General features: G+C 35.4%; 1 protein-coding gene across 4 annotated transcripts in view; it reads left to right on the top strand.

The window, feature by feature from the left end:
- Positions 1-27,755, top strand: part of CPNE8 (copine 8) — a 261,517-nt gene that overhangs the window by 206,362 nt on the left and 27,400 nt on the right. For all 4 annotated transcript variants that reach the window (XM_002752370.6, XM_054238177.2, XM_035255835.3 and 1 more), the window contains 3 exons: positions 3,693-3,739; positions 12,657-12,838; positions 20,763-20,890. In XM_002752370.6, the coding sequence (XP_002752416.1) occupies positions 3,693-3,739; positions 12,657-12,838; positions 20,763-20,890 (357 nt within the window). The remainder of the gene's footprint in view (positions 1-3,692; positions 3,740-12,656; positions 12,839-20,762; positions 20,891-27,755) is intronic.

The raw sequence follows: 27,755 nt of genomic DNA on the forward strand, positions 1-27,755 counted from the left end.
TCAACTTACAGTTTATTTATCAGGATGTAACCCCACTGCAAGTTGAGCATTTTGTAACATATTTTATCAATCTCTATATATCTGTATTTACCTATATCTGTAAATACACATACACACACACAAACACACACACACACATATGCGCATACACACAAGCAGAGAGAAATGCTGTGAACAATAGGACACTAGTGTCTGGAATACTTCATTTCTGAAGAAAACAAAAGAAAATCCCGTGTGTTTCTTTTTCAACTTTTATTTTAGATTCAAGAGTTACATGTGCCTGTTTGTTACCTGGGTGTATTGGGTGATGATGAGGTTAATGGTACAAATGATCCCATCAACCCAGGTACTGAGCACAGTACCCAACAGTTCATTTTTCAGCCCTTGCCACCCTTCTTCCCTCTCTCCTCTAGTAGTTAGCATTGTCTGTTGTTTACATCTTTATGTCCATGAATATCCAATGTTTAGGTCACACTTCTAAGGGAGAATATGTGGTATTTGCTTTCTGTCCCTGATTTAATTTGCCTAGGATATTGGCCTCCAGCTACATCCATGTTGCTGCAAAGGGTATGACTTCTTATTTGTGGCTATGTGTATTCCATGGGGTGTATGTGTAACATTTCCTATATCCAATTCACTGTTGACGAGCACCTGTGTTGGCTCTAAGTCTTTGCTATTTCGAATAATGCTGCGATGAACATGGAGTGCATGTGTCTTTTTGGTAAAATGATTTCTTTTCTTTTGGGTATATACCCAATAATAGAATTGCTTGATTCAGTGGTAGTTCTAAGTTCTTTGAGAAATCTCCAAACTGCTTTCTACAGTGGCTAGAACTAGTTTACATTCTCACCAATCGTGTATAAGCATTCCCTTTTTTCCACAGCCTCGCCCACATCTGTTGTTTTTTGACTTTCTAGTAATAGCCATTATGACTAAAGTGAGATGTTATCTCACTGTGCTTGTCATTTGCATTTTTCTGATGATTACTGGTGTGGAGCATTTTTTCATTTATGTTGGCTAGTTGTATGTCCTCTTTTTTATATATTTTATTTTTTTTATTGCATTTTAGGTTTTGGGGTACATGTGAAGAACATGCAAGATAGTTCCATAGGTACACACGTGGCAGTGTGATTTGCTGCCTTCCTCCCCTTCACCTATTTCTGGCATTTCTGCCCATGCTATCTCTCCCCAACTCCCCACCCCCCACTGTCCCTCCCCTATTCTCCCCAACAGACCCCAGTGTGTAGTGCTCCCCTCCCTGTGTCCATGTGTTCTCATTGTTCAACACCCGCCTATGAGTGAGAACATGCGGTATTTCATTTTCTGTTCTTGTGTCAGTTTGCTGAGAATGATGTTCTCCAGGTTCATCCATGTCCCTACAAAGGACACAAACTCATCATTTTTGATTGCTGCATAATATTCCATAGTGTATATGTGCCACATTTTCCCTGTCCAGTCTATCACTGATGGGCATTTGGGTTGATTCCAGGTCTTTGCTATTGTAAACAGTGCTACAATGAACATACGTGTGCATGTGTCCTTATAGTAGAATAATTTATAATCCTTTGGATATATACCCAGTAATGGGATTGCTGGGTCAAATGGAATTTCTATTTCTAGGTCCTTCAGGAATTGCCACACTGTCTTCCACAATGGTTGAACTAGTTGTCTGGGTCCTGTTCTTTGCCCATTTTTTAGTTGGATTTTTTTTTTTTTGCTTGTTGGTTGTTTGAAGTTCTTTGTAGATTCTGACTATTAGACCTTTGTCAGATGCATAGTTTGTGAATATTTTTTCCTATTCTCTAGGTTGTCTGTTCACTCTATTGCTAGTTTCTTTTGCTGTGCAGAAGCTCTTCAGTTTAATTAGGTCCCACTTGTCAATTTTTGTTTTTGTTGTAATTATTTTTGAGAACTTAGTTACAAATTTTTTCCCAAGCCCAAAATCCAGAATAGTGTTTTCAAGATTTTCTTTTCTTTTTTTTTTTAATGGCCAAAAATTATTTTTAACTAGCAGGATCATTGGGGCATTATTATACAACAATAGGTGTTTTTTGCAAAACTAGTCCCCATCCCTTTTAGCATAATTACAGTTTGAGGTCTCATACTTAAATCTTTAATCCTTCTTGATTTAATAATTTTTATATATGGTGAAGGGTAGGAGTCAAGTTTCATTCTTCTGCATGTGGCCAGTCAGCTATTCTAGCACCATTTATTAAATAAAAGTTATTCAATAAAATGTTGTTTAATAAATTTCCCCATTGCTTATTTTAGTTAACGTTTTTGTCAGTTATCAGATATCTTTAGGTGTGCAGCTTTATTTCTCAGCTCTCTATTCTGTTCCATTGGTCTGTGTGTCTTTTTTTGTACCAGTACTATGCTGTTTAGGTTACTGTAGTATTATACTAAAAATTCAGGTAATGTGATGCCTCTGGCTTTGTTCTTTTTGCTTAAGATTGCTTTGACTATTCAGACTCTTTCTGGGTTCCATATGAACTTTAGAATAGTGTTTTTCCAATTCCGTGAAAAATAACATTAGTACTTAGATAAGAATATCATTGAATTTTTAGATTGTTTTGGGGAGTGTGGCCATTTTAATTACTTGGATTCTCCCAATTCACGAGTATGGAATGTTTTTTCTTTTGTATGTTTTATTATCTCTTATGGCAGTGTTTTACACTTCTCCTAGAAGCTTAGAGATCTTTCACTCCCTTGGTTAGATTTATTCCCAGGTATTTCATTTTTTGCGTGCTGCTCTTGTGAATGGGATTGCATTCTTCATTTGGCCCTCAGCTTGAATGTTGTTGGGGTATAAATATGCTACTGATTCTTCTACATGATTTTGTATCCTAAAACTTTACAGAATATGTTTATCAGTTTTGGGAGCCTTTTTGTAGAGTATTCAGGTTTTCTAGGTGTAGAATCGTATGGTCCATGAAGAGAGATAGTTTAACTTATTTTCCCATTTGGATGCCTTTTATTTCTTTCTCTTGCCAGATTGCTCTGGCCAGCTTTTCTAGTACTATGTGAAATAGGAGTGGTGAGAGTGGGCGTCCTTGACTTATTCCACTTCCCGAGGGGACTGTTTGCAGTTTTTGCTCATTCAGTATGATATTGGCTGTGAATTTGTCATAGATGGCCCTTATTATTTTGAGGAGTGCTCCTTTGATGCCTAGCTTCTTGAGGGTTTTATCAGGAAGGGATGCTGAAGAAAATCCTGTGTTTGGGGGACTGTCAAAAAGAATTAATTTAATAAATGACATAATTAGAGATGATTTTAGTAATGCAACATTTTTAAGGGGAATGCTAATTTCACAATTACTACAGAACAATTTTGGATACAGATAAATTAATAATAAATTATGGCATTGAGGCTGGAAAATAATTATTTGCAGTTTGACTGCTTTGTTATGAGTCAGTTACTTAGTTATCGTATTCCAAAGTAGTAGCTACTTTTATTCCTCAGACTCTAATTCATTTTATATGACTATAAATATATGTAACTATAAATATATTTTTGCCAAGTTCTTACCATGTAAAACTGCCTATCCGATGCTATTCAATATGTACTGTAATATATTCGCTCTTAACATTTGAGAAAATTGGTGATGTTAAAAAATATAACCCAAAAGGAAAACAAACTCCAGATATGAGATTATTTCATCAATAACAATTCTTGTTTACTTATATTCTAGGACACAAATCAATTTCACAGTGGCTATTGATTTTACAGCATCAAACGGTGAGTGTTTTGATTATCTCTAGACAAAAATCATCAGCAATTACATGAAAAATAAATTTATATTTTCATGAGGGTGATTTTATTTATATATTTACATATTTCTGACATTTTGCATATAAAATATACATACTTTTTAAATATGACATAGTTCAAATATACGAAAAACTAGAAATAATATAACAAAAATGCTAATAGTCTCTGTCAGACTTGTTAAATATTAAAATACTATCATTATTGCTTTACATGTGCTTAAAAGAATACAAATTTCAGATGTACTGAAGCCCGCTGTATATCTCTGACCCATTCTCCTACCTGCTGTTCTTTCTCGTATATAATTCTGAAATATATCAAATTATAATCTTCATTTTATAGTACTTTTGTATGTATGAATTTATATAAATGTAATTCAATAGTATCTGTTCTTTGTAAAGTTGGTTAACTTTTAATCAATTAGTAATTTTTAATAATTACTCATGTTTACATATTAATATCTAATCAGAGGGACTGATATGTAACAGTCCATGTATAGATATTCATAATTTATATATTAAAGCTTTTAAGAAAAAAATATAGTGGGCTTTTATTTTGATGCAATTTTATTTCAAACAGGACAATCATTTGAATTTAGTTATTGTGTAACATCAGAATGTGAACCTCCTTATGTAACTTTTACCGGAAGTTGCCGCTAGTTTATATTTGTCTATTTTTTCTTTCAAATGGCTTATTATGTCTATGGAAATCACTTTATATTCCTTTTACTTCATTTTTTATCTTGCAATGATTCACATTTACAAAATAATAGAAATTTTAGGGAATAAAGCACCTTAGAGATCACTTAATTGAACCCTCCTCTTATACAAATAAGGACACACAGATCCAGGGAATCCTTTTACTAATAAACACACTTGGTTTGTTAGTTTTAGAATCAGAACTACAGATAAGACCAGACTCTAATTCAGCTTTCACTGCATGTCACGTTCATTTTCCAACATTATGGCTTCCAATGAATGATTTTTACTCATTTTATTCAGCATAATATAGCACATAGAAATAATAGTTAAGGCTAGGCATGATGGCTCACACCTGTAATACCAGCACTTTGGGAGGTGGAGGCAGCCAGATCACTTGACGTCAGGAGTTTGAGACCAGCATGGCCAACGTGGTGAAACTCCATCTCTACTAAAAATGCAAAAATTAGCGAAGTGTGGTGGTGCACACCTGTAGTCCTACCTTCTCAGGAGGCTGAGGCAGGAAAATCACTTGAACCCAGGAGGTGAAGGTTGCAGTGAGCCAAGATTGTGCCACTGCACTGCAGACTGGTCAACAGAGCAAGACTCCATCTCAAAAACAAAACAAAATAAAGCAAACAAAGAAATAATACCTAAAATCCAATTGCTTTAAAATACTAGATTTTGTGCACTGATGAATGTTAGCACAACAACTAAGGTAAGCAAGAATTTATTCAATAAAAAGACAAACATTTCTGACATTGATTTGAGAAGAAACAGATAATCAGAGTAGACCTATAACAAGTAAAATGTTGAATTAGTGGTTTTCAGAAGACTACCCACAAGGTTAATCTAAACCTAAGGCCAGGTAGCTTCACTAGTAAATTCTACCAAATATTTAAAGAATTAATACCAATTCTTCTCAAACTCTTCCAAAATATACAAGAAGAAGGTTACTTTCCCAGCTCATTTTATGAGGTCTGTATTATCTTCATACCAAGAGATTTATATGCCTAACAAAGTAAGATTTGTAGTTGAAATGAGAGTATTATTAATATTTTAAAATGAGATAATATAACACACCTGTATTAGTCTTCTCTCATACTATTAATAAAGATATATCCAAGACTAGGTAATTTTAAATAATAGGGGTTTAATTGACTCAGTGCCACATGGCTGGGGAGGCCTCACAATCATGGCAGAAGGTAAATGATGAGCAAAGTCATGTCTTACATGGTGGCAGACAAGAGAGCATTTGCAAGGGAAATCCCCTTTATAAAACCATTAGATCTCATGAGACTTATTCACTGTCATGGGAACAGCATGGGAAAGACCCATCTCCATGATTCAATTACCTCCCACTGGGGCTCTCCCATGGCACATGGAAATTAAAGGAGCTACAATTCAAGATTAAATTTGGGTGGGGACACAGCCAAACCATATCAACATCCTATTGACAGAAGAAAACACAGAAACCACACTATCATCTCAATTGATGCAGAAAAAGCAATTGTACAAAGTCCAATCCACCTTCATGTTAAAAACACTCAACAAACTAGAAATGGAGACTTCCTAACCTGATGAGGGAATCTATGGAAAGTCTACAACTAACATCCTACTTCATGGTGAAAACATTGACATTTTCCTCCTGAGATGAAAAACAAGACAGAAATATATGCTCCCACTTCTTCAACATTATACTGGAAGTTGTTGCCAAAGCTATCAGGGAAGAAAACTAAATACAAAATATCCAGATGAGAAAGGGAGAAATAAAAGTATCCTTATTGCAGGTGACATGATCTTGTATATAGAAAATCCTAAGAAATCCACCGAAAATCTATCATATCCAAGAAATAAGCAAGTTTGTAGGATAGAAGATCAATATGTAAAATTCTTTTTTATGCATTTCCAAGAAACAATTAGAAAATGAAATTCAGAAAACACTTCCCTTTATCATAGTATCAAAAGGAATAATACCCTTATGAATAAATTTAACTAGCAATTCTACTTCTGGAAATATATATAATATAGATTTACCTGCACTCACAGAAAATGCCATAGTGTATAAGGTCATTTATAGTAATTTGTAAAAAGTTAAAAAAAAAGTTTAGAAAGCTTCATAGAGTATATCAGCTGGGTACTGGTGAAATAAACTGTGGTTCAGCCACAGAATGAAACACTGTGCAGCCACAAAAAGAAAAGAAGGGGGAAGGAAGGAAGAGAGGGAGGGAGGGAATGAGGGAAGGAAGGAAAATGGACTCTTTCTTTCTACTACTATGGAAAGACTTCTAAGATATATTGTTAAATGTAAAGAGCAAAGAAGCGAACAGAGTTATCAATTATCAGTGTGCCATCTTTTATATAGGAATATAAATATATAACATATGTATAAATATTAGAAGTACACATAATAAACTAACAAAAAGTGATTAGCACTAATGAATTAGGTGAACTAAGAACTTCTTTATGGAAATCTTTTTATAGTATCCTGATTATGAAATTGTGAATACTTGTTCATAAAATAAACAAATATGGTTAAACAAATGGAAAACAAAAGAAGTACAAAACATAAAGTCCAAAAACTCTGAAACAAAATAAGTGCAAACTATTTTCTGAAAAAAAAAAAATTGTTGAAATAAATTAAATATCAAAATAAAGAGAAAAACAAGCATGCTCATTGATTAGAAGACTCCACATTGTTAAGGTGGCAATGTTTCCTAAACTGATCTACAGATTTAAAGCAATCTGTATCAAAATCTGAAAGAACTTTATGGAAGAAATATATGAATGTATGTAATATGAATTATATAAATTAATATGAGATTAATTTAAAGCAATCTTTATCAAAGTCTGAAAGGATTTTTTGGAGAAAATTTCTATTTAAATTAATGTGAAATTGCAAAGGACCTAGAAGAGCCAAAGCAAACTTGAAAAACAACATTGAAGTGGGAAGAGTCACATTTCTCACTGTTAAACTTTACTACAAACAACAGTAATTAAGGCAGTGTCCCACTGGCTTAAAGAGGGTTATATAGCTCAACAAAATTGAAACACATTTGCAGAAGTAAACCCCTGTGTCTAACGTCAACTAATTTCAAGAAGAATACCAAAACAGTGCAATGGGAGAAGACTAGTCTTGTCAGCAAATGGTGCTGGGACAACTGGATAGCCACATGCAAGAGAATGAAGCTGGACTTTTCCCTCGCATGCAAACATTAAAGTGGATCACATACTTAAATGTAAGACGTAATGTGATATAATTCTCAGAAGAAAACATAAAGATGCATCTTCCTGACTTAGGATTTGGCAGTTGATTGTTAAATATGACACCAAACTCATGAGCAACAACAACAAAATAGATAAAATGAACTTCAAAATTAAAACTTTTTATGCTTCAAAAGACACTGTTAAGAAAATGAAGACATCCCCGAGAATGAAAGAAATATTTGCAAATTATATCACTCATGAGGGGCTTGAATCTAGAATATATAAATAACTTATAATTCAATAAAAATAATCCAATTTTAAAAGTGAGCAAAGGATCTAAATAGATATTCTCCAAAGAAGAATGTACAAGTGGCCCATAAGCATGTGAAATGATTCTTGGCAAATTTAGGCATCAGGAAATGGAAATCAAAACTATAATGAGATATTATTTCATACCCACTAGGATGACTATAATAAAACAGTCAAATAACAAGGGCTGGTGAGGATATGAGGAAATCAGAATTCTCATAACATTGTTCGTGGGTAAGTTAGTTCATTTGCATTGCTGTAAAGGAATACCTGAGGCCAGATAATTTATAAAGAAAGTAGGTTTATTTAGCTCACAGTTCTGCAGGTTGTAAAAAGATGGCACCAGGCTAGGCCCAGGAATCCTTCAGTCATGGTGGAAAGCAAAGGGGCAGCCATCACATCACATGGTGGGAGCAAGAGAGAGAGAAGAGGAGGTACCATGCTCTTTTAACAACCACTTCTCACATGAACTAACAGAGAGAGAGAGAATTCCTTTGTTACCATGAAGACAGCATGAAGCCATTCACGGGGGATCCTACCCAATGATCTAAACACCTCCCACCAGGCTCCATCACCAACATTGAGTTTTGGAGGGGACAAACATCCAAACTCTATCAATGGGAATGTAAAATGGTGCAATCACTTTAGAAAAACACTTCACTAAGTTCCTCAAATTGTTAAACATAGAGTTACCATATCACCCAGCAATGTCACTCCTAGATATATACTGAAGAGACATAAAAACAAATGTCACACAAAAATTTGTACATGAATCTATATAACAGCATAATATCCCAAATGTGGAAGCAACCCAAATGTCTAACAAATGATAAATGATAAAGAAAATGTGGTGGTATATCCATACCATGGAATGCTATTCTGCAATCAACAAAAAGAAAGCATTAACACATGCATGCTACAAGAGAGATGATTGTTGAGATCTTTAAGCTATGTGAAAGCAGCTAGTTACAAAAGATCACATATTAGGTGATTATGTTTTTACGAACAGTCAAGAATACACAAATCAATGGAGACAAAGTTGATTAGTCATTGTTTAGGGATAGGGTGGTAACTAGTGGGTACGGTTTCTTTTTGAGGTGATGAAAATGTTCTAAAATTCACTATAGTGATGAATGCACATAACTATGAATATACTAACAATCATTGAATTGTTTTTTGTTTTGTTTTATGAGATGGGGTCTCACACTGTTGCCCAGGTTGGAGTGCAATGGAGCAATCTTAGCTCACTGCAACTGCTGCTTCCAGGGCTTAAGTGATTCTCCAGCCTCAGCTGGATTCTCCCAGCTCAGAGTAGCTGGGACTACAGGTGCATGTCACCAGCTCCTGGCTAATTTTTGTGCTTTTTGTAAAGATGGGATTTCACCATGTTGCCCGGGCTGGTCTCAAACTCCTGAGCTCAAAGCCATCCACCCACCTTGGCCTCCTAAACTGCTGGGATTACAGGTATGAGCCACCATGCCCAGCTGAATTATATATTTCAAATGGTTAATATGTAACTTACATGATTATGTCTCAAAAAACTGTTAAAAATATTCTATTAAACTGTGGGTTTTTTTTTTTTTACAAAGGCATAGTACATCTCTAAAGCAAAATCAGATACAATTTCAATAATATTCTGAGTTTAAAATATTACAAAATCTTTAAGAGTTATAGCTAAAAGGGTTATAAAAGCTGAGTGCCTAAATTCATATTCTAGTTTTACTAGTTATTATTGTATAATTTGAAGCAAGTTATTTAATCTGAAAAGCTTGTATAATAAAAGTACCCATATTGTAAGTTTGTTGAAAGGATTAAGTGAGATATGACATAAAGTGGTCAATACATGTTAGGTTCCATGTTATTATTGCTATTAGTTGGGCCCCAATGTTATTAATCTCCTACAAATTTGTTGTTTATCAGCATTTTGGCAGGTACACAGGAAATACAAACACTGTCACAGACTCAAGGAGTTGACTCAATACTTTAAATTGCCAATTTTTTTGGTACCGAACACAAGATCCATAACAGTATAAGAGAAAATACAGTGAGGGCTGGAATAAACAAAGAGGGTTGTCTAGTTTATGTGAGACACAAGTTTGAGAAGAATGTAAATTTCAGGACAGGATGGCAACTTGAGAGAGAGAGGTGGGAGGGAAAGTATCATTAGAAGTACTACGAAGAGACTGGTGTAGAGGAGGATGCTGGAAAGAGATGGATGATATCGTTGTATGAGTACAAAGGGCCCAGCTATGCATGATAGGTTCAAATGTTTAAATGTTTTGTGGTATTAAGAATATTTTTTTATTTATAGTTTTCATAGTGAAGTAAAACTTCACCGTATTATCACCATTGGGTTAAAACTCTTCTGTAGTTGCGAGTTGGAGAGTTGGAGAAGGTGTTTGTTTGAGACAGGGTCTTGCTCTTTTGCTCAGGCTGGAGTACAGTGGCACTATCAGGGGTTCACTGCACCCTTGACCTCCTGGGCTCAAGCAATCCTCCCATATCTCAGCTTCCCGAGTAGCTGAGACAACAGGCACATGCCATCACACCCAGCTAATTTTTGTATTTTTTGTAAAGGCAGGGTTTCACCTTGTTGGCCAGGCTGGTCATGAACTCCTGAGCCTAAGTTACTCACCTGCCTCAGCCTTCCAGAGTGCTAGGATTGCAGGCATGAGACTTGTATTAAATAACCATTTAGTCTTGTAATTATGTTTTTTATCTCTGATTCCACTGGCCTTTTGATCAAGTGACAAAGTCCCTCCTTTAGTAGGAAGTGTCAAAGAAAATTCACACTGGACAACTTAAAAAGGCAAGAAAGGCTTTATTTAAGACCATTGCAAAGGAGTCGAGACTATTACAATAAAGGACAAAAACTGAACACATCCCTTCCTAAACAAAAGGCTGGAGTCTTAGTGCTTGCTGAGGTGAGCTGCGGAAAAGTCCTGGAGGACATTAGCACAGAGGTTGGTTTGTGTGCCTAGGCCATCTCTGTTTGCTAATTGGTGCTTATTGAAGTTAGGCTTCTGTCTTCTCAGGGAGACTGGAAGATAGGGCTGCTGTTTTTCTTGGTGTTTATATTTCAAAGGGATGGCCTCCGTGTCCTTGAGAAGGATATTCCTTGGTTGTAGAAGATTTACATCTCAAAGGAGGCAGAGAAAGAATTTACAATTGCAACTTTTCTAAATTGAGTGTCTAAGAAAAGACTGGTCATGGTCTTATAGTCAGGAAGAAATTTTCTTTCTTTCTTTCTTCTTTCTTTTTTTTTTTTTAATATAGACAGGGTTTCACCATCTTGGCCAGGCTGGTCTTGAACTCCTGACCTCATGATCCACCTGTCTCAGCCTCCCAAAGTGCTGGGATTACAGGCATGAGCCACAGCACCCAGCCCAGGAAGAAACTCTAAAAGTTAAGTCAAGTTGAGGGGAACATTAAGGCCATAGTGGTCAGAAGATATTTTTTAGCGATTTTATTATATGGAGCCAGCCCTGGAATGCTAACTCTTGGAAATAAATTTTTTTTTTTTAAATGTGCAATGAATTGTTTTTAGGACAAAAATATTCTCTGTATAATTTCCTGTCAAATAACCTAAAGGGAGATCTTTATTTTGTTTCTCTCTGGATCTTAAGGGTTCTTTGTTATTTTTTTTTTTCCTTATCAGAAAAACTATGCCCTGAGGCTTTTCTTCTTCAGGCAGTGCTTTAATGTAAAATTGAGCTTTATGTGCTGTTACAAGTCTCATTTAACTTTCCATTTTCACTTAAGAAACCAAATGGACTTTCAGGCTGCCGTTTTGCTGGTAATTAGGGCAACTTGATGTGAATCTCAATGTGTTTGAGTGGTAGCACATATTAATACATTACTCTTGCTCTTAATTTCATCACTATTCAAATGCAGCATCCTACACAGTATAAAGATTTTTGACATTCAGAAGAACCTTGTGGATGACCCAGACCATAATAACTGTAGCAGTTCAACTTACAATTCTATGGTGCATTATTATTTGTAATCATTTTAAACATGTAATCTCATTTTGTCCTCCTGGTAAACACAGTGGTAGGATTTATTTTACAGAGGCTGCCATAAAAATTGCAAGACTTGACTCTGGCCTCTGGCTCTTAGCTTAATGTCGTTAGAAAATTGTGAAGAATTTTTTAGATGTAGATATTTAATCAGCCTGCCCTTGAAAATCACTATGCTTCCCTTTTTTAAATGCTAAATTATTTCTCAAATACTCAGTTTATATTGGTTATAAAACATTACAAAGCCTTCATAATTATTGAAATCCGTCTATTGGGTCATCTTGCCATAGGCATAAGGATTCAAGCTAAAGGCACATGATTTTGTTTAAAAGTAAAGTTTATAACAAAATAAGATTAACAAAAGTACTTTTATACTTCCAGAAGTAAAACTCAAAAATAGCCTGTGGCATTGAAGTCATTTCTGAAAAATTCTGCATATGCTTTGGCATATCTTAGAACTTTCTATATGTCTAATGTAATGTAACAAATATTTCTATGTTAATATCCATCCAAAAAGAAACAATTTGACACACTGTAGATATACGCAGAAAAACGTAGTTTTGAATATTTCATTCTGAAATAGACACCAAGAAAAATCTTGTTAAATATATGTAGCCTAATTGCTTATGCTTGAAATATGTGTTCTGTCATCAGGCAACCCTGCTCAGCCCACTTCCCTCCACTACATGAATCCTTACCAGCTGAATGCCTATGGTATGGCGCTGAAAGCAGTGGGAGAAATTGTTCAAGATTATGACAGTGATAAAATGTTTCCAGCTCTAGGTTTTGGTGCAAAACTGCCTCCAGATGGAAGGATATCTCATGAATTTGCTTTGGTAAGAATATATCAAAAGGAGACCTTTTAATATGGCTTTGGTGCTTATTCTTTAGTTATATAGCAAGCTTTTCTGACTGTAGCTAAATTTTGGTAAGTAATTGACTTTGGAGTGTGAGCTTAATGGGAAAAAGAACAGCTAAACAGCTTAGCCATAAATCTACCTAAAGTGCACCCACCTGGTTTACAAATAGGGGGTCTATTTCGGTTATCTATTGCTGCATAACAAACCTTCCTAAAACAAGAGATACAAAACAATATCATTCTATTATTATTATGATTTGTGGCTCAGGAATTCAAGCTGAATATAATGGGAGATAGCGTTTTTTTTTTTGCTTTGTATCATCTAGAGTCTTAGTTTAGGTGATTTGAATGGCTAGAGATGCCTGGAATCGGTGACTGGGGTCATAGTTTTCAGCTTAGTTCTGGCTGGCTGTTGAATTCCTTAGATCTTCTCCATGTTATGTCTTCTGGGGCTGATATGTCTCCTAACATGACTTCTTTGCTCATGTTTATTCATGTCTTGGGCCTGAGATGGAACAGCTGAAAAGCTGGGGTTGCCTAGACAACTCTCCCTTGCTTTACATATAGCCTGTCTCTGTAGTTACAGAGGGCTTCATAATTGTGTGGTGGTCTCATTGTAGTAGGATTTCTTATGCAGCAGCCAGCTTTCCCAGGGTGAGTATTCTAAAAGTCTGGGACAGAAACTCCAAGGATGTTTATATCATATTCTTAGAAGTCATAGAATGTGATTTCTGCAACATCCTATTGGTCAAGCAAGTTACTAAGACCATCCCAGGTAGAAGAATTAACCTTCACTTCACAATGGGAAGAGTATCAAAGAATGTATGGCTATCTTTAATCTACCATTGTTTTTAAAAGCTAAGAAAATAAATAATTGTGTTAAACTCAATGAGGTTTCTCTGCCTCTGTAATTCTCTCCTTTGCTGCCTTTCCTACCTCTATGTTCATTCCTTGTAACCAAACCTATAATAAAAATACACAGGTCGAACATCCCAAATCAGAAAAGTAAATGCTCCAAAATCTGAAAAAGATGCTCAAAGGAAATGCTTATCAGAGCAATTTGGATTTTGGATATTCAGATTTCAGAAGGTCAATCGGTAATTATATAAATATTTTAAAATCCAAAAAAAGAAATTCAGAATCTAAAACTCTGGTTTCAGATGAGGGATACTCAGCCTATCCTTAACACTTCCTCAAGTGTTAAGGAAGTATTTGTGCCTTACTTTCTCCTTCTCCTCCTCCTCCTTCTTTCTTTCTTCTTTCTTCTTCCTCTTCCTCCTCTTCTTCCTCTTCTCCTTCTTCTTCCTTTTTTCTTCTTTCTTCTTCTTCCTCCTCCTCCCCTTTCTTCTTCTTCTTCCTCTTTCTTCCTCCTTCTTCCTCTTCCTTCTTCTACCTCCTCCTCCTCCTTCTTCTTCCTCCCTCCCTCCCTTCCTTCTTCCTTCCTTCCTTCCTCTTTCTTTTTTATTTTCTTTTCTTCAACAGAGGCTTGCTCTGTTGCCCAGGCGGGAGTGCAATGGTGAGATCAACTCTGCCTCCCCAGTTCAAGCAATTCTCGTGCCTCAGCTTCCTGAGTACCTAGAATTACAGGCATGCATAATACCTGGCTAAATTTTGTATTTTTAATAGAGACAGCGTTTTCAGTGTGTTGGCCGGGCTGATCTCAAACTCCTTAGCTCAAGCGATCTATCCGCCTCAGCCTTCCAAAGTGCTGGGATTACAGGTTTGAGCCACTGTGCCTGGCATTAATTTGATATTTGAGCCCAATTAAAACACTTATAGGATAGATTTTGCCGTGGCTTTGATGGTTCCTTCCAGAGTTCAGGTGCTGCTAATGTAATAGTATTCAGTGAGGCCTTTAAGAGCTGGTTGGTCTGCGAGGGCTCCTCCCTCATGAATGAAATTAAGGCCCTTATAAAAGAAGCTTTACTCAGCTTGTCCTGATTTCTGCGAAGTGAGAATACAGCGTTCCTCACCTTTGAGGACACAGCTCTCAGCAGGCAACTCAACCTGCTGGCATCTTGATCTTGGACCTTCTAGCCTCCAAAACTGGGAGACATACGTTTCTATTGTTTATAAATTACCGAATGTCAGGTATTCTCATATAGCACAAACAGACTAAGAGAGGTCAGACTTCTTTAAACCTATGAAAAATGGTCTCCCACATTAATGATGAAAATAAGAATGATTATGTTGTTTATGATAATGTTTCAACTTTAGTCTTGCCTGATGATTATATTACTTTAAATTTTTCAAAGCACTTTTGTTTTCTCAGGTAAGACAAGGGTTGAGTAGGTTTTCAGTGAAATAGTATTTGACTCAATCCTGAGTATTTACTGAGTATTGAGTTGCACACTTTATACTCATTATGTTATATAATCTTCACAAAATTCCTATGTGATAGATATTTCATGCTGACACATTGCACTGCTCTAGAAACTGCCAATCTCATTACTTGTGCTGAGAATAGTGCTCCCAGCAGTTATATAACTCAACTCAGGCTCAGAAGTTGACCATTATCCCAAAGGACAGGACTTGAACCCAAGTCAGTATTATTTTAGAATTCATGCTCTTAACTACAGCTAAAACACATCTTAAAAAAGCACCTGTACTCTCACCTCTTGGATACATGCTTATATTAACACCATGATATATGTACTTTTATGTAAGATTTCATCTTTCTCAAATATGTTTTAAGAGCAATATTACATTGTTATTTCTGTGTTTATTCTTTTCTATTTCATCACCCACACAGTTTCAAGAGAGGTTGCTGGAGGGCTTAATTCTTTCTTCCATGAAATAGCCCACATGCCGCACTCCCAACGTCATATAAAAATGAGTATCTGTTGGGACTTTGTTGTGTCTTAGAAAATTAAAATCTCCAGAAACTTATAAAACCATGAAAATCACTCATGTGATTCTAAATCTAAAGAGCCTCAGGAAAAAGGTCATGAGCTATTTTAAAGACTAAGAAAAGGAATAATTGTGTTGAGCTAAATGAGAGGTTGATTAATTTTCTTTCCGTACATTTCTTCTTCTGCTAGTGTGTATTTTTTCCTTTTTCCCTTCCTCTACTTTTCTTTTTTCTGCTTTTCCTACCTCCACATTTACCCCTTGTAACCAAACCTATAAAAGTATCTACTGCTAAGGAATGATATATATTTATTATTTATACCATAATCTGTTCCTTGAGCCCAATTCAAATATTTATGGGATAGAGATCATACCCCTTTAATCTATGAAAAATAGTCTTTCAAACTGATTAAAACAACAATGATTATGTTGATGATAATGCCTCAACTTTAATATTACCGAATGACTAATTTTTTTCAAAGCACTTCTGTTTTGTTGGATAAATAAGGCAGGTATGGTTAAGTAGGTCTTCAGTTAGATAGTATTGCATTTGATTCTTGCTGAAGTATTCTGTGCTAAGCTTGTCCTAAATCACTGCACTATGTATCTGCAGGTACTGAAAAAGGCAAATACAAAAAGTTCAGTTTCAGGACAGCCTGGCCTTTCATGAACTACCTGGTGTTAATAAAGCCTCGTATTTCCATGGTACAAATTTGTGGTATATATTTACTAAAATTAACCTATTTATTTCACCAAATTCACATAATTCTTTTAGATAGCAAGAGAGTCTTCTTAAGAACTTAAATACCCCCCAGTGTGTAAGTTTTGGCTAGCACAGGTGTTAAACTTGAGCTTTGCTCAGTTGAAAGGGTCTCAGTATACCTCAGCTTCTTATGTGAAACGCACTATGGGAAAAGAAAAAAGAATGGGGGAGGAAAGGAAGAATTTCCTGATATTACCATTCCAATACTTACGGTTATGAAAAGAATGAGTCATTGCTCTCCGCTCATTATAATTCTTGAAGACTCTTTTTGGGCTTATAACTGAAAATGCAGTCATGCGGAGCTCTGGTATATTTCTAATGAGCTTGTGGCCAGTGGTCCTTAAAAGCAGGTCTTCCACATGGACCCATAGAGAAACGCTAACACCTGTCCAAGTGGTTTCTCCTGCTAAATACCTTTTCACTTATTTTGTTATTTATACAAATGTATGCAATTTAATATTTATGTGTATGTATTTTTTTCCAAGTAGACACCGGCAATTTAATCAAGAAGCCTTTAACACTGTACCATATATAAAACAAGCTCAATAGGTGTTTGTTTTTTGAATGAAAGGAAGAACTCTCTCAGCTTTTCCCCACAGTAAGCAACAGTGACATTTCAGAGTGGAGCGACAGCCCCTAAGAGCTTCTCTTCAGTATTTTGTCAGCTTGTTAGCCCTGCTGAAAAGTGTCGCAGGCTGCAGGCAGCAGGCGGCAACAGAGATGACAGGCTTCTTGCATGATGCTGAATCCACACCCTCAGGACAATCCCTGAGGGAGCTCAATGGGAGGAAGAATGGGTGAGCGCTGGACACCCTCCCCACTTGAGTCTGGTGAGATTATTGATCATTTTAAAGTCAGATCTTTATGATTTCTATGTGTTCGACAAGTTAACATGTGTTATTTTATAAATGGAAAGTTTAATTAGGAAGGAAATAGGAAATAGGGCATCCATTGTCGTCTTCATTAATAAGCAACAAAATTAAATGTGCATACTAAAAAAATTTATATTTTATTTTCGTGTCAGAGCCACAAATGGACTCATTCAAATTTGTTTTAACAAGCAATAACTAATTTCCTGCATCACATTTTCAAGAAATGAGTTTTTAAACACACTTAAAAATCTATGTATTTCAATACTTTTGGGGGAACAGGTGGTTTTTGCTTACATGTGTAAGTTCTTTAGTGGTGATTTCTGAGATTCTGATGCACCCATCACCTGAGCAGTGGACTCTGTACCCGGTATGTGGTCTTCTGTCCTTCCCCCTCCTCCTACCGTTCCCCCTCGTCTCCAAGTTCATTATATCATTCTTATGCCTCTGCATCCCCATAACTTAGCTCTCACTTATAAGTGAGAACATACAATCTTTGGTTTTCCATTCCTGAGTTACTTCCCTTAGAATAATGGTCTCCAACTCTATCCAGGTTGCTGTGAATCCATTATTTTCTTCCTTTTTATGTTTGAGTAGAATGTGTGTGTGTGTGTGTGTACATTCCAAATTTTCTTTATCCACTTACTCGTTGATGGGTATTTAGGCTGGTTTCATATTCTTGCAATTGCAAGTTGTGCTGCTATAAATGTGTGTGCTAGTAACAGACTTAAAAGTCTTTTTATAACTCATTACAACTTTCTCATTAAGAAGAAAATCTCATTTAGTAGCCATAAAATACTGAAAGTAATCCTGACATAATCCAGAGCATATACTAAAAAGAAGGCATAATTTTATGTTGTAAGGTATTCTTATCATCTAAGACATATGAGGAAACCATAGAGCAACTTATTATAGTATTAGGACTAATTCAGAAATAAGTGCTTTAAACATTCTATGATGCTGAATAGAACATCTAATGATTGCCTTTCCACTATCAAAGAAGAGAAAAATGATGACCTTGTAGTTTCAGTTCCAGACAAATAGTGGTAACATACAGTTTCATCAAAATATAAACCATCAATCAACATGCTAAAAAATAAAAGTAGCTCAGGACTACCCTAATTTGTAACTGTTCCCTTAAGATAGATATATAATACATTTTTATATGCCCAAAATCAGTAATGAGTTTTAATTTTAATTAGCTTCATAACTTATCAAGGGAAAAGAGCACCATAAAACCTTAAAGGAAGGTTAAATAGGCCACCTCAGATTAACATCAAAACTAAACATTAACTGCTTTGTGCTAAATGTTAAACTTTTCTTTTACATGCTATTTTCAGCCAAGTTATACAACCAGTTTTATAATGTAAAGAGGGCTTTGATTATTTAATATGATGGTTAATAAAATGTTTGAAGAAAAGACAAAATTAAAAGAAAAAAATGGATATAAATCCCTCTCTACCAAATGATAAAATAGAAATAGTTGGTAACATTTGGAACAGTTTTCTAAGATTCCAGCCTTGTAGAAAGCTTGGCGTCTCATAATTTGGTGGCATAGTGGTACATAAGAAATTGAACTCTGGAGTTAGATCGTTGGTTCAAATATTAGCTCTCCTAGTCGTGTTGTGTGACTTTGGGCACAGTATCTAAGTTCTCATTGCCTTAGTTTCTTTATCTATAAAGTGGGGTTAATGGCAGTCCTACATTTTTAGGGTTATGAACGTTATATATGTAAATATTTTAGTATAAAACCAGCACTTTGGGAGGCCAAGGTGGGTGGATCACAAGGTCAAGAAATGGAGATCATCCTGGGCAACATGGTGAAACCCTGCCTCTATTAAAAATGCAAAAATTAGCTGGGCATTGTGGCATGCGCCTGTAGTCCCTGCTACTCAGGAGGCGGACGCAGGAGAATTGCTTGTTCAGGTAAAAATATGTATGCTAAAATTATTGCTAACCATGTTTAAATGTAGTTACTATCACTAGTGCCTAAAAATATATATATACACATAATTTTGATATTCCCTTTCGAAAAGTGGAGGGTATCTCCTTTTTCTCAAGTGTGAACAGATTCAGTAACTCATTCTAACAAATGCATTAAAGTAGGAGTAATGGAGTGTAACTTCAGAGACTGGCTCATAAAAAGCATTGGGCTTTGTCCTTGCTCTTTGCTTGGGATTACTCAATCTGGGGAAAGTTAGCTGCTGTGTTGTGAGAATACTCAAGCAGCCCTGTGGAGCATCCATTTGGCCTCCTGCCAACAGCCATGTAAGTGAGCCTTTTTGGAAATAGATCCTTCTGTCCACTGTCAAGCTTTCAGATGTCTGCAGCCCAGGTCAGCATCTTCACTGCAACTGCATGAGAGATTCTGCTCAGGAACCACCCTCCTAAGCTGCTTCTGAATTTCTGAGACTTCAAAAATGTGTGAGATAATAAATATTAATTGTCTTAAGCCACTATACAGAGGGTATAACTTTGGGGGTAATTTGTTACATAGCAATAGATAACTAATACATGGTCTTATTTGTGTTATTTATATCATTTGGACGAGGAGAATTAAACCTAATAATGACAGAGCATTTAAGGTATGAAAAAGCCAGCCTAAGTGTACAGGGTTAAAGTTGCCTTTCCAGGTCCTGTCCCCAGAATAAGAGGTTCCGTTAAAGTTGCCTTTCTGGGCACTGTTCCCAGAATAAGAGCTTCTTAACAGCAACAGCAAGCTCCATTTCCCTTGAATGACCTGAGTATTTTTTTTTTATTCCTTTTCTTTTGCCTTGTCTTGATGTTTCCTGCACCAAATTATATTCCCTCTGACTCCTTCTCTACTTGGAGTTATGAATTGTGGCCTGAAAATATTCATGTGGCAGATATTTTACATTTTTCCTGCTATTGGGTTAAACTCTTTGAATTGACAGCATTTGTCTAATTTTAATACATGTTTACTGCATAAAAATTGGAAAAACGTAGACCAGGTTAGAGGATGCGAAGAAAGTTAATAGTTATCTAACCACCAAGAGGTACCCACTATTAATACTTTAGTTTTAGGTTTTAGGTTTTCTTTTTAGGATTTCTCTATGTTTATCTCCACATCTACACAAACCTGTGTAAATTAAGATACTATTAATTTTAGAATGTTGTGGTGGTCAGCTTCTCTTAATATTATTTAAAATTTTCTGCTGCCATTTTTTTAAGAGTACAGATTTTTAATGATTGCACATTATATGTTATGATCTTCATAATATGTCATAATCTGTTGTTGATCACGTAATGTATTGTTTTGCTATTGTAAATTTATGAATGAATGTTCTTCCAAAAATATGTATGAGTATCAACATGTATTATTCTCTTGTCATTTTCAATTGATATTCATGGAGATTTTCTCTTTTACTGTGGTTTTGTTTTTGCCTACATTTCTACAGAATGGGAACCCTCAGAATCCCTACTGTGATGGCATTGAAGGGGTCATGGAAGCTTATTACAGGAGTCTGAAATCTGTACAACTATATGGGCCCACCAACTTTGCTCCTGTAATTAATCATGTAGCAAGGTAAGTAGAGAGCAGACAGGGTGTTTATTCTGATGTACTGGACCATGGTGAACTCATAACATTATTGTTAGCATGAATTGACAAATGAAAGTTGTTTTCTTTTAATTTGCCTCCAAGAAAGTGAAGAAAAAAAATGTACCTTAGAGTTTCTATCAAACAATTGGGATACTTTGCTGAGAAGAGTACCTTAAAATCTCAAGAAACATATACTGGGTTATGTTAGGAACTATCTTTGTTCAACTAAGGAAATGCTGTTTTCTTTGAAAAGGCATCTGTGAGAAAAATAACGTGATCAATGGCGAGATCAGCTGTGTAAGTCATTCATCTCTAATATCACATTCCATAGTCGCAATGAGTAGCATGAAGTAATAAGAGACTGAATTCTATTGGATGACTATTTGAAGCTTTCAGGGATATATAGGGCACATTATTTTAACCTTTCTGAAATTAATATAGTCGCTAATTTTATAAATTCCCAGAGCTCTACCTGTATATAGTACATAGTACTGAGACCAGAATATAATGCTTATGACTCCAGTACATGTTCTGAAGAAAATGTTAAAATGTAAAAAATAAATCTATATATACTTACTATTTTTTCATTAGTACATAAATGGATTAAACACTTTTTAAATCCCTAGAAAGTTTGGCCTATGTAAATCCTGTGACTCCCTAACTTACTTTGAGATAATTATAAATTTCTTATCCTTTCAAATATGTAGCCAGAACTCATCAAAATACCGATTTTTTTTCAAGTTTATCAAGCATAAAGACAGTGTGAAACCCCACTTCTCTGAAGGTTCTAGTACTTTACCACCTTCTCTAATGAATATTACTGGCAACTATAGTGTGCTCTACTTTTCATTATCTGGGACATAGACAAAATGCTAAAATATCCCTTCCACCCAGGGCTTACCCCAGTACAGCTTCCCTGTGGAACTCCAACTCAGGTTGACAGTGATACATTGATGACTGTTGTCTGAGTGTCACCCTTTGGCTTGAATTTTCTAGACATTTTCATCTGCAATGTCTACTAAAATATGAATTGTATTAATACATCTTAACCCTGTACATATATGACCCCCTCAAAAAAGTTATTCATGAAATGGTACTTTATCTTTATTTCTGTGGCACCTGTTCTCTATTTCTCTTTTTTAAAAATGCAATCTTAACCCCCAAAATTGATTTCATAATCCACTCATGATATATCCTAGCTTATTATACTAGCCTATGTAAGTAATGTCATATATACTATATACTGATGGCAGTCAAATATAGCAGAATATAATACAATGTTAATGCAAGATAAATTATAATTGACTGCCACACTACCATAGAGATCACTTTTTTATAAAAAGAGAAAAATGACAGGACTTATTTTGTGGGAACTCATGCTTATTATTAGGAAGGCCCTTATCAGTACTTACCAACTAATTTCATAATTTTTCCTGGTATATATCTATTATAAAAGTTAAAATGTTAGATATAAAATTTCTAGGTGCATTTCTATATACATTTCAAACCAAATGCTCCACAGTGTTCTATGACATTTCTTATGTCTTATACAGCATTTTGTAAGTTCTTGAATATAGGAGCACCTGCTAGTAAAACCTTTAAGACTCCTTGAAAATTAGCCATGATCCAATAATTCTTTATTATTTTTTACATAAGAAAAATTAAGAAAAGCAGTAAGATATGGCTTAAGAGTTGTCTTTTCCTTCCAGTACAATAGTAAGTTCCATGTATCTATTTTTTAAAATTATACTTCAAGTTTTAGGGTACATGTGCAAAATGTGCAGTTTTGTTACATGGGTATACACATGCCACGGTGGCTGGCTGCATCCATCACCCCATCACCTACATTAGGTATTTCTCCTAATGCTATCCCTCCCCTAGCCCCCCAACCCAAAACAGGTCCCAATGTATAATGTTCCCCTCCCTGTGTCCATGTGTTCTGATTGTTCAACATCAACTTATGAGTGAGAACATGCAGTGTTTGTTTGGTTTTCTGTTCTTCTGTTACTTTGCTGAGAATTATGGTTTCCAGATTCATCCATTTCCCTGCAAAGGACATAAACTCAACTTTTTTATGGCTGCATAGTACTCCATGGTGTGTATGTGCTGCATTTTCTTTATCCAGTCTATCACTGATAGGTATTTGGATTGGTTCCAAATCTTTGCTATTGTGTACAGTGGCACAATAAATATACATGTGCATGTGTCTTTATAACAAAACTATTTATAATCCTTTGGGTATATACCCAGTAATGGGATTGCTGGGTCAAATGGTATTTCTAGTTGTAGATACTTGAGGAATCACCGCACTGTCTCTCACAATGGTTGAACTAATTTACACTCCCACCAACAGTGTAAAAGCGTTTCTATTTCTCCACATCCTCTCCAGCATCTGTTGTCTCCTAACTTTTTAATGATCCCCATTCTAACTGCTGTGAGATGGTATCTCATTGTGGTTTTGATTTGCATTTCTCTAATGACCAGTGATGATGAGGTGTTTTTCATGTTTGTTGGCTGCATAAATGTCTCCTTTCTAGAAGTGTCTGTTCGTATCCTTTGCCTACTTTTGATGGGGTTTTTTCTTGTAAATTTGTTTAAGTTATTTGTAGATTCTGAATACTACTTTTTCAGATGGGGAGATTGCAAACATTTTCTCCCATTCTGTAGTTTGCCTGTTCACTTTGATGTTAGTTTCTTTTGCTGTGCAGAAACTCTTTAGTTTAATTAGATCCCATTTGTCTATTTTGGCTTTTGTTGCTATTGCTTTTGGTGTTTTAGTCATGGAGTCTTTGCCCATGCCTATGTCCTGAATGGTATTGCCTAGGTTTTCTTCTAGGGTTCTTATGGTTTTTTGTCTTACATTTAGGTTTTTAATCCATCTTGAGTTAATTTTTATATAAGGTGTAAGCTTTCTGCATTTGGCTAGCCAGTTTTCCCAACATCATTTATTAAATAGAGAATTCTTCCCCCATTGCTTGTTTTTGTCAAGTTTATCAAACATCAGATGGTTGTAGGTGTGTGGTGTTATTTCCAAGGCCTCTGTTCTGTTCCATTGGGCTATGTGTCTGTTTTCTTACCAGTACCATGCTGTTTTGATTACTGTAGCCTTGTAGTATAGTTTGAAGTCAGGTAGTGTGATGACTCCAGTTTTGTTTTGTTTTTCTTAGGATTGGCTATGCGGGCTCTCTTTTGGTTCCATATGAAATTTAAGGTGGTTTTTTTCCAATTATTTGAAGAAAGTCAGTGGTAGCTTGAGGGGGATAGCATTGAATCTATAAATTACTTTGGGAAGTATGGCCATTTTCATGATATTGATTATTCCTAAGGATGAACATGGAATGTTTTTCCATCTGTTTGTGTCCTCTCTTATTTTGTTGAGCAGTGGTTTGTAGTTCTCCTTGAAGAGGTCATTCACATCCCTTGTTAGTTGTATTCCTAGGTATTGTTTTCTCTTTGTAGCAATTGTGAATAGGAGTTCACTCATGATTTGGCTGTTTGTCTACTATCAGTGTATAGAAATGCTTGTGATTTTTGTACATTGATTTTTGTATCCTGAAATTTTGCTGAAGTTGCTTATCAGCTTAAGGAGATTTTGGGCTGAGACAGTGGGGTCTTCTAAATATACAGTCATGTTGTCTGCAAATAAGCACATTAAAGAATGCTTATTTTTCTTAAGAATAACAGTTTTAAACTCATTTTTAGGACTCATATCTATTTATCTCTGATCTGTTTGACTTGCTAGATAATATTAATGAGATAACAATGGTGTAAAATAGACAAGACTCAAAGCATTAAATTTACAAAATTGAAGCTTTTATATGCTTTTTTGAGGCTTTCCAGCCCCTGCTTCTGATTTCTTGCCTTTCCAGTTCTCCTTTCCCAGAGCTGTCTGGAGAACAGCATTTCAAATGATGTAAAATCCTACTCAACATCTGTTGATGCCTTGTCATAAATTTAAGTGCAGACGGTTTAGCTTGCATGCTAGAACATCCAATATTCAACCAGTATATCCAACCTCATTTCCACATTCTCCCAAATGTACTGCAGTTCAGTCACAGATTCACTGCTTCTTCTGGCCTATATCATTCCTTGCATATGTCTAGTACTAATTTGACACTACTGTGGTTACACGTAGATCTTTTCCACACTGAAGGGAGCGATTATTCCTTGTGAATTATTCATATAAATGCATGTATATGCATATGCAAATATAAACCACAATACTTTGGATATACTGAGATATATGTACCTGTTTGTTTAATTAAATTATCTGAATACTATATGAGGGTTTTTTGTTTGTTTGCTCTGTCGCCCAGGCTGGAATGCAGTGGTGTGATCTCAGGTCACTGCATTGCTGCCTACTGGGTTCAAAAAGCAGTTCTCATGCTTCAGCCTCCCAAGTAGCTGGGCTTACAGGTGCCTGCCGCCATGCCCAGCCAATTTTTGTATATTTAGTAGAGACGGGTTTTGCCATGTTGGCCAATCTCGTCTTGAGCTCTTGACATCAGGTGATCCACCTACCTCGGCCTCCCAAAATGCTGGAATTATAGGTATAAGCCACTGTGCCTGGCCAAGTTCATTTTAGTTAACAAAGTTATAATAGGAAATTAAAGAACTTTTTTTGTTTATGAGACAGTCTTTGTCACGCAGGCTAGAGTGCAGTGATGCGATCTCCATCAAGCAATTCTCGTGCCTCAGCCTCCTGAAGAGCTGGGATTACAGGCATGTACCGCCATGCCCAGCTAATTTTTGTATTTTTAGTAGAGATGGCGTTTCATCATGTTGGCCAGGCTGGTTGGTCTCCAACTTCTAGCTCAAGTGATCCACCCGCCTCAGCCTCCTATGTGCTGGGATTACTGGTTTGAGCCACTGGGCCTGGCCTAAAGACCCTTTTAAATGATAATGCTTAACCCATCTTAATGACCTGTGGAAATGTGATTGTGATTAACACCTACCATATCAGCCAGCGTTCTCCAGAGAACAGAACCAGTAGGAGATGTATAGACATGGACATAACGATATAGAGATATATTTTAGGGAATTGGCTTGTGCAATTGTAAGGGATAGTAAGAATGTAATTTATAGGACAGGTTGGTAGATTGGAAACTCAGGATTTCATACTGCAGTCTTATGTCAGTATTCCTTTTTTTCTGGGAAACCAGTTTTTGCTCTTAAGGCCTTCAACTAATTGGATAAAGCTCCTTTAAAGGCATTTGATGGTAGATATTAACCACATATACAATCTTTGATTAAATAAGTGGGATTTACAGTCTAATTGACACGTAAGCATTATCATCCTTCTGACCAAAACAAAGAAATACATTGCCATCATGTTGTATATCGACAACAAATTTAAATTCTGAGCAAGAATTTTAGGGCCTTCCAGATTTAAACTTAATACTATAATGTCTATAACACTGTGTTTAAATATTATTAATCAAAATATAAAAATATTTTAAAAATAATGGTTTTGTGGAATACAGTTTGAAAAATGGGGTTTTAACCAACCCCTGATTTGTCTGTTTTCCTCTTGTGTATGGTGTTAATCATTTTTACATTCCTGTTATGTAAAAAAAAATTTCTATTCATCTAGACTTACGTAAAAAACAATTTCTATTCATCTAGAATTCTTCATAATTTTAAGTAATTTGAAATAAATTTGTTGGTATACCAGTTTGATATTTCAAAAATTAATATACCAATGAAAATTTCAAATATCTTTTCAGATATCATGAAATATTTCTTTATTTGATTTAAATGTATTCATTATTTCCTATTAGTTTTTTGCTTCCTATGCCTAATTAGTTACTTGTTTTGAGGCTATCACATTTCAGTTTTTAAGGGGAATTTATCGTTTTTTACCTTTTGGCCATTTGTAATTTTTTTCTGTTTTTTCTGATATTGAGAACTTTCTACAGCCAGATCACTATCCAAAATGAATTTTCATTTTTTAGGAAATAACTTTTTATCTTGGAATTCTCATAACTAGTTTTCAGATTAAATCCTGTATTATGCTTTATTCAATCTGCATAATTAATAATAAAATAAAAACAGTAAAATCTTGTGGAGCCCATGATCTATCTTTAGCAACATATTCAGTGCTATAATGTGGATTATTCATTTTCACAACAACTCTAAGAGGTGACAGTAGTGCCATTTCCATTTTGCTGATGATAAAATAGATACATAGGGGTCATTTGTGGTGGAGCTAAAATTCTAACCAGAATAATCTTACTCCAGATCACTGTGTTTTGATGCCCTACATCTTTAAGGCTCTTTATCTCTGCTATAGAGGTAAAGACACAAAAGAAAGTATAACAAAGCTATCTATCTTTGTGCCTGCAGTGATCACTTCATTGCCCAGTCAAAAGTAGTTTGGGGTGACACTTGGTAACATAAAATTTGCTGTGCTACGTTGGGTTGAAATCTTTAAATGCATTCCTTTATTCATTGTTAAGTTTTAGCCCATTGTGTAAATAATAATTGAACTACTTAAATGAAACATCCCTAAGTCAGTTTATCTTGTTTTCTTGCCCTCTCTATTCTAATGAACTAATAATGAGCTGAAAGACTATTCCACGAATCTGAGCCAACTAGATATGAGCTTTTACAAAAACAATCCCAGAAACTTCTTTCAAAGAAATGCAAAAGAAATGTGTTTGAATTCTACTACACTGACAAAGTTAACCTCTCTCTCACATATATCAGTAATATTAAAATATAAATTATAGATAGGCTATATTTCAAAAAAGACAGCTGGCTTTTAATAATAAGACTTAATTATGCAATCTATAAAAGGATTCCCCATCAAGTTCTTTTAAGAAGCAAGCATCACTGCCTTTATAATATA

Source organism: Callithrix jacchus, chromosome 9 (genome assembly GCF_049354715.1).
Source record: "Callithrix jacchus isolate 240 chromosome 9, calJac240_pri, whole genome shotgun sequence".
NCBI lineage: Eukaryota > Metazoa > Chordata > Mammalia > Primates > Cebidae > Callithrix > Callithrix jacchus.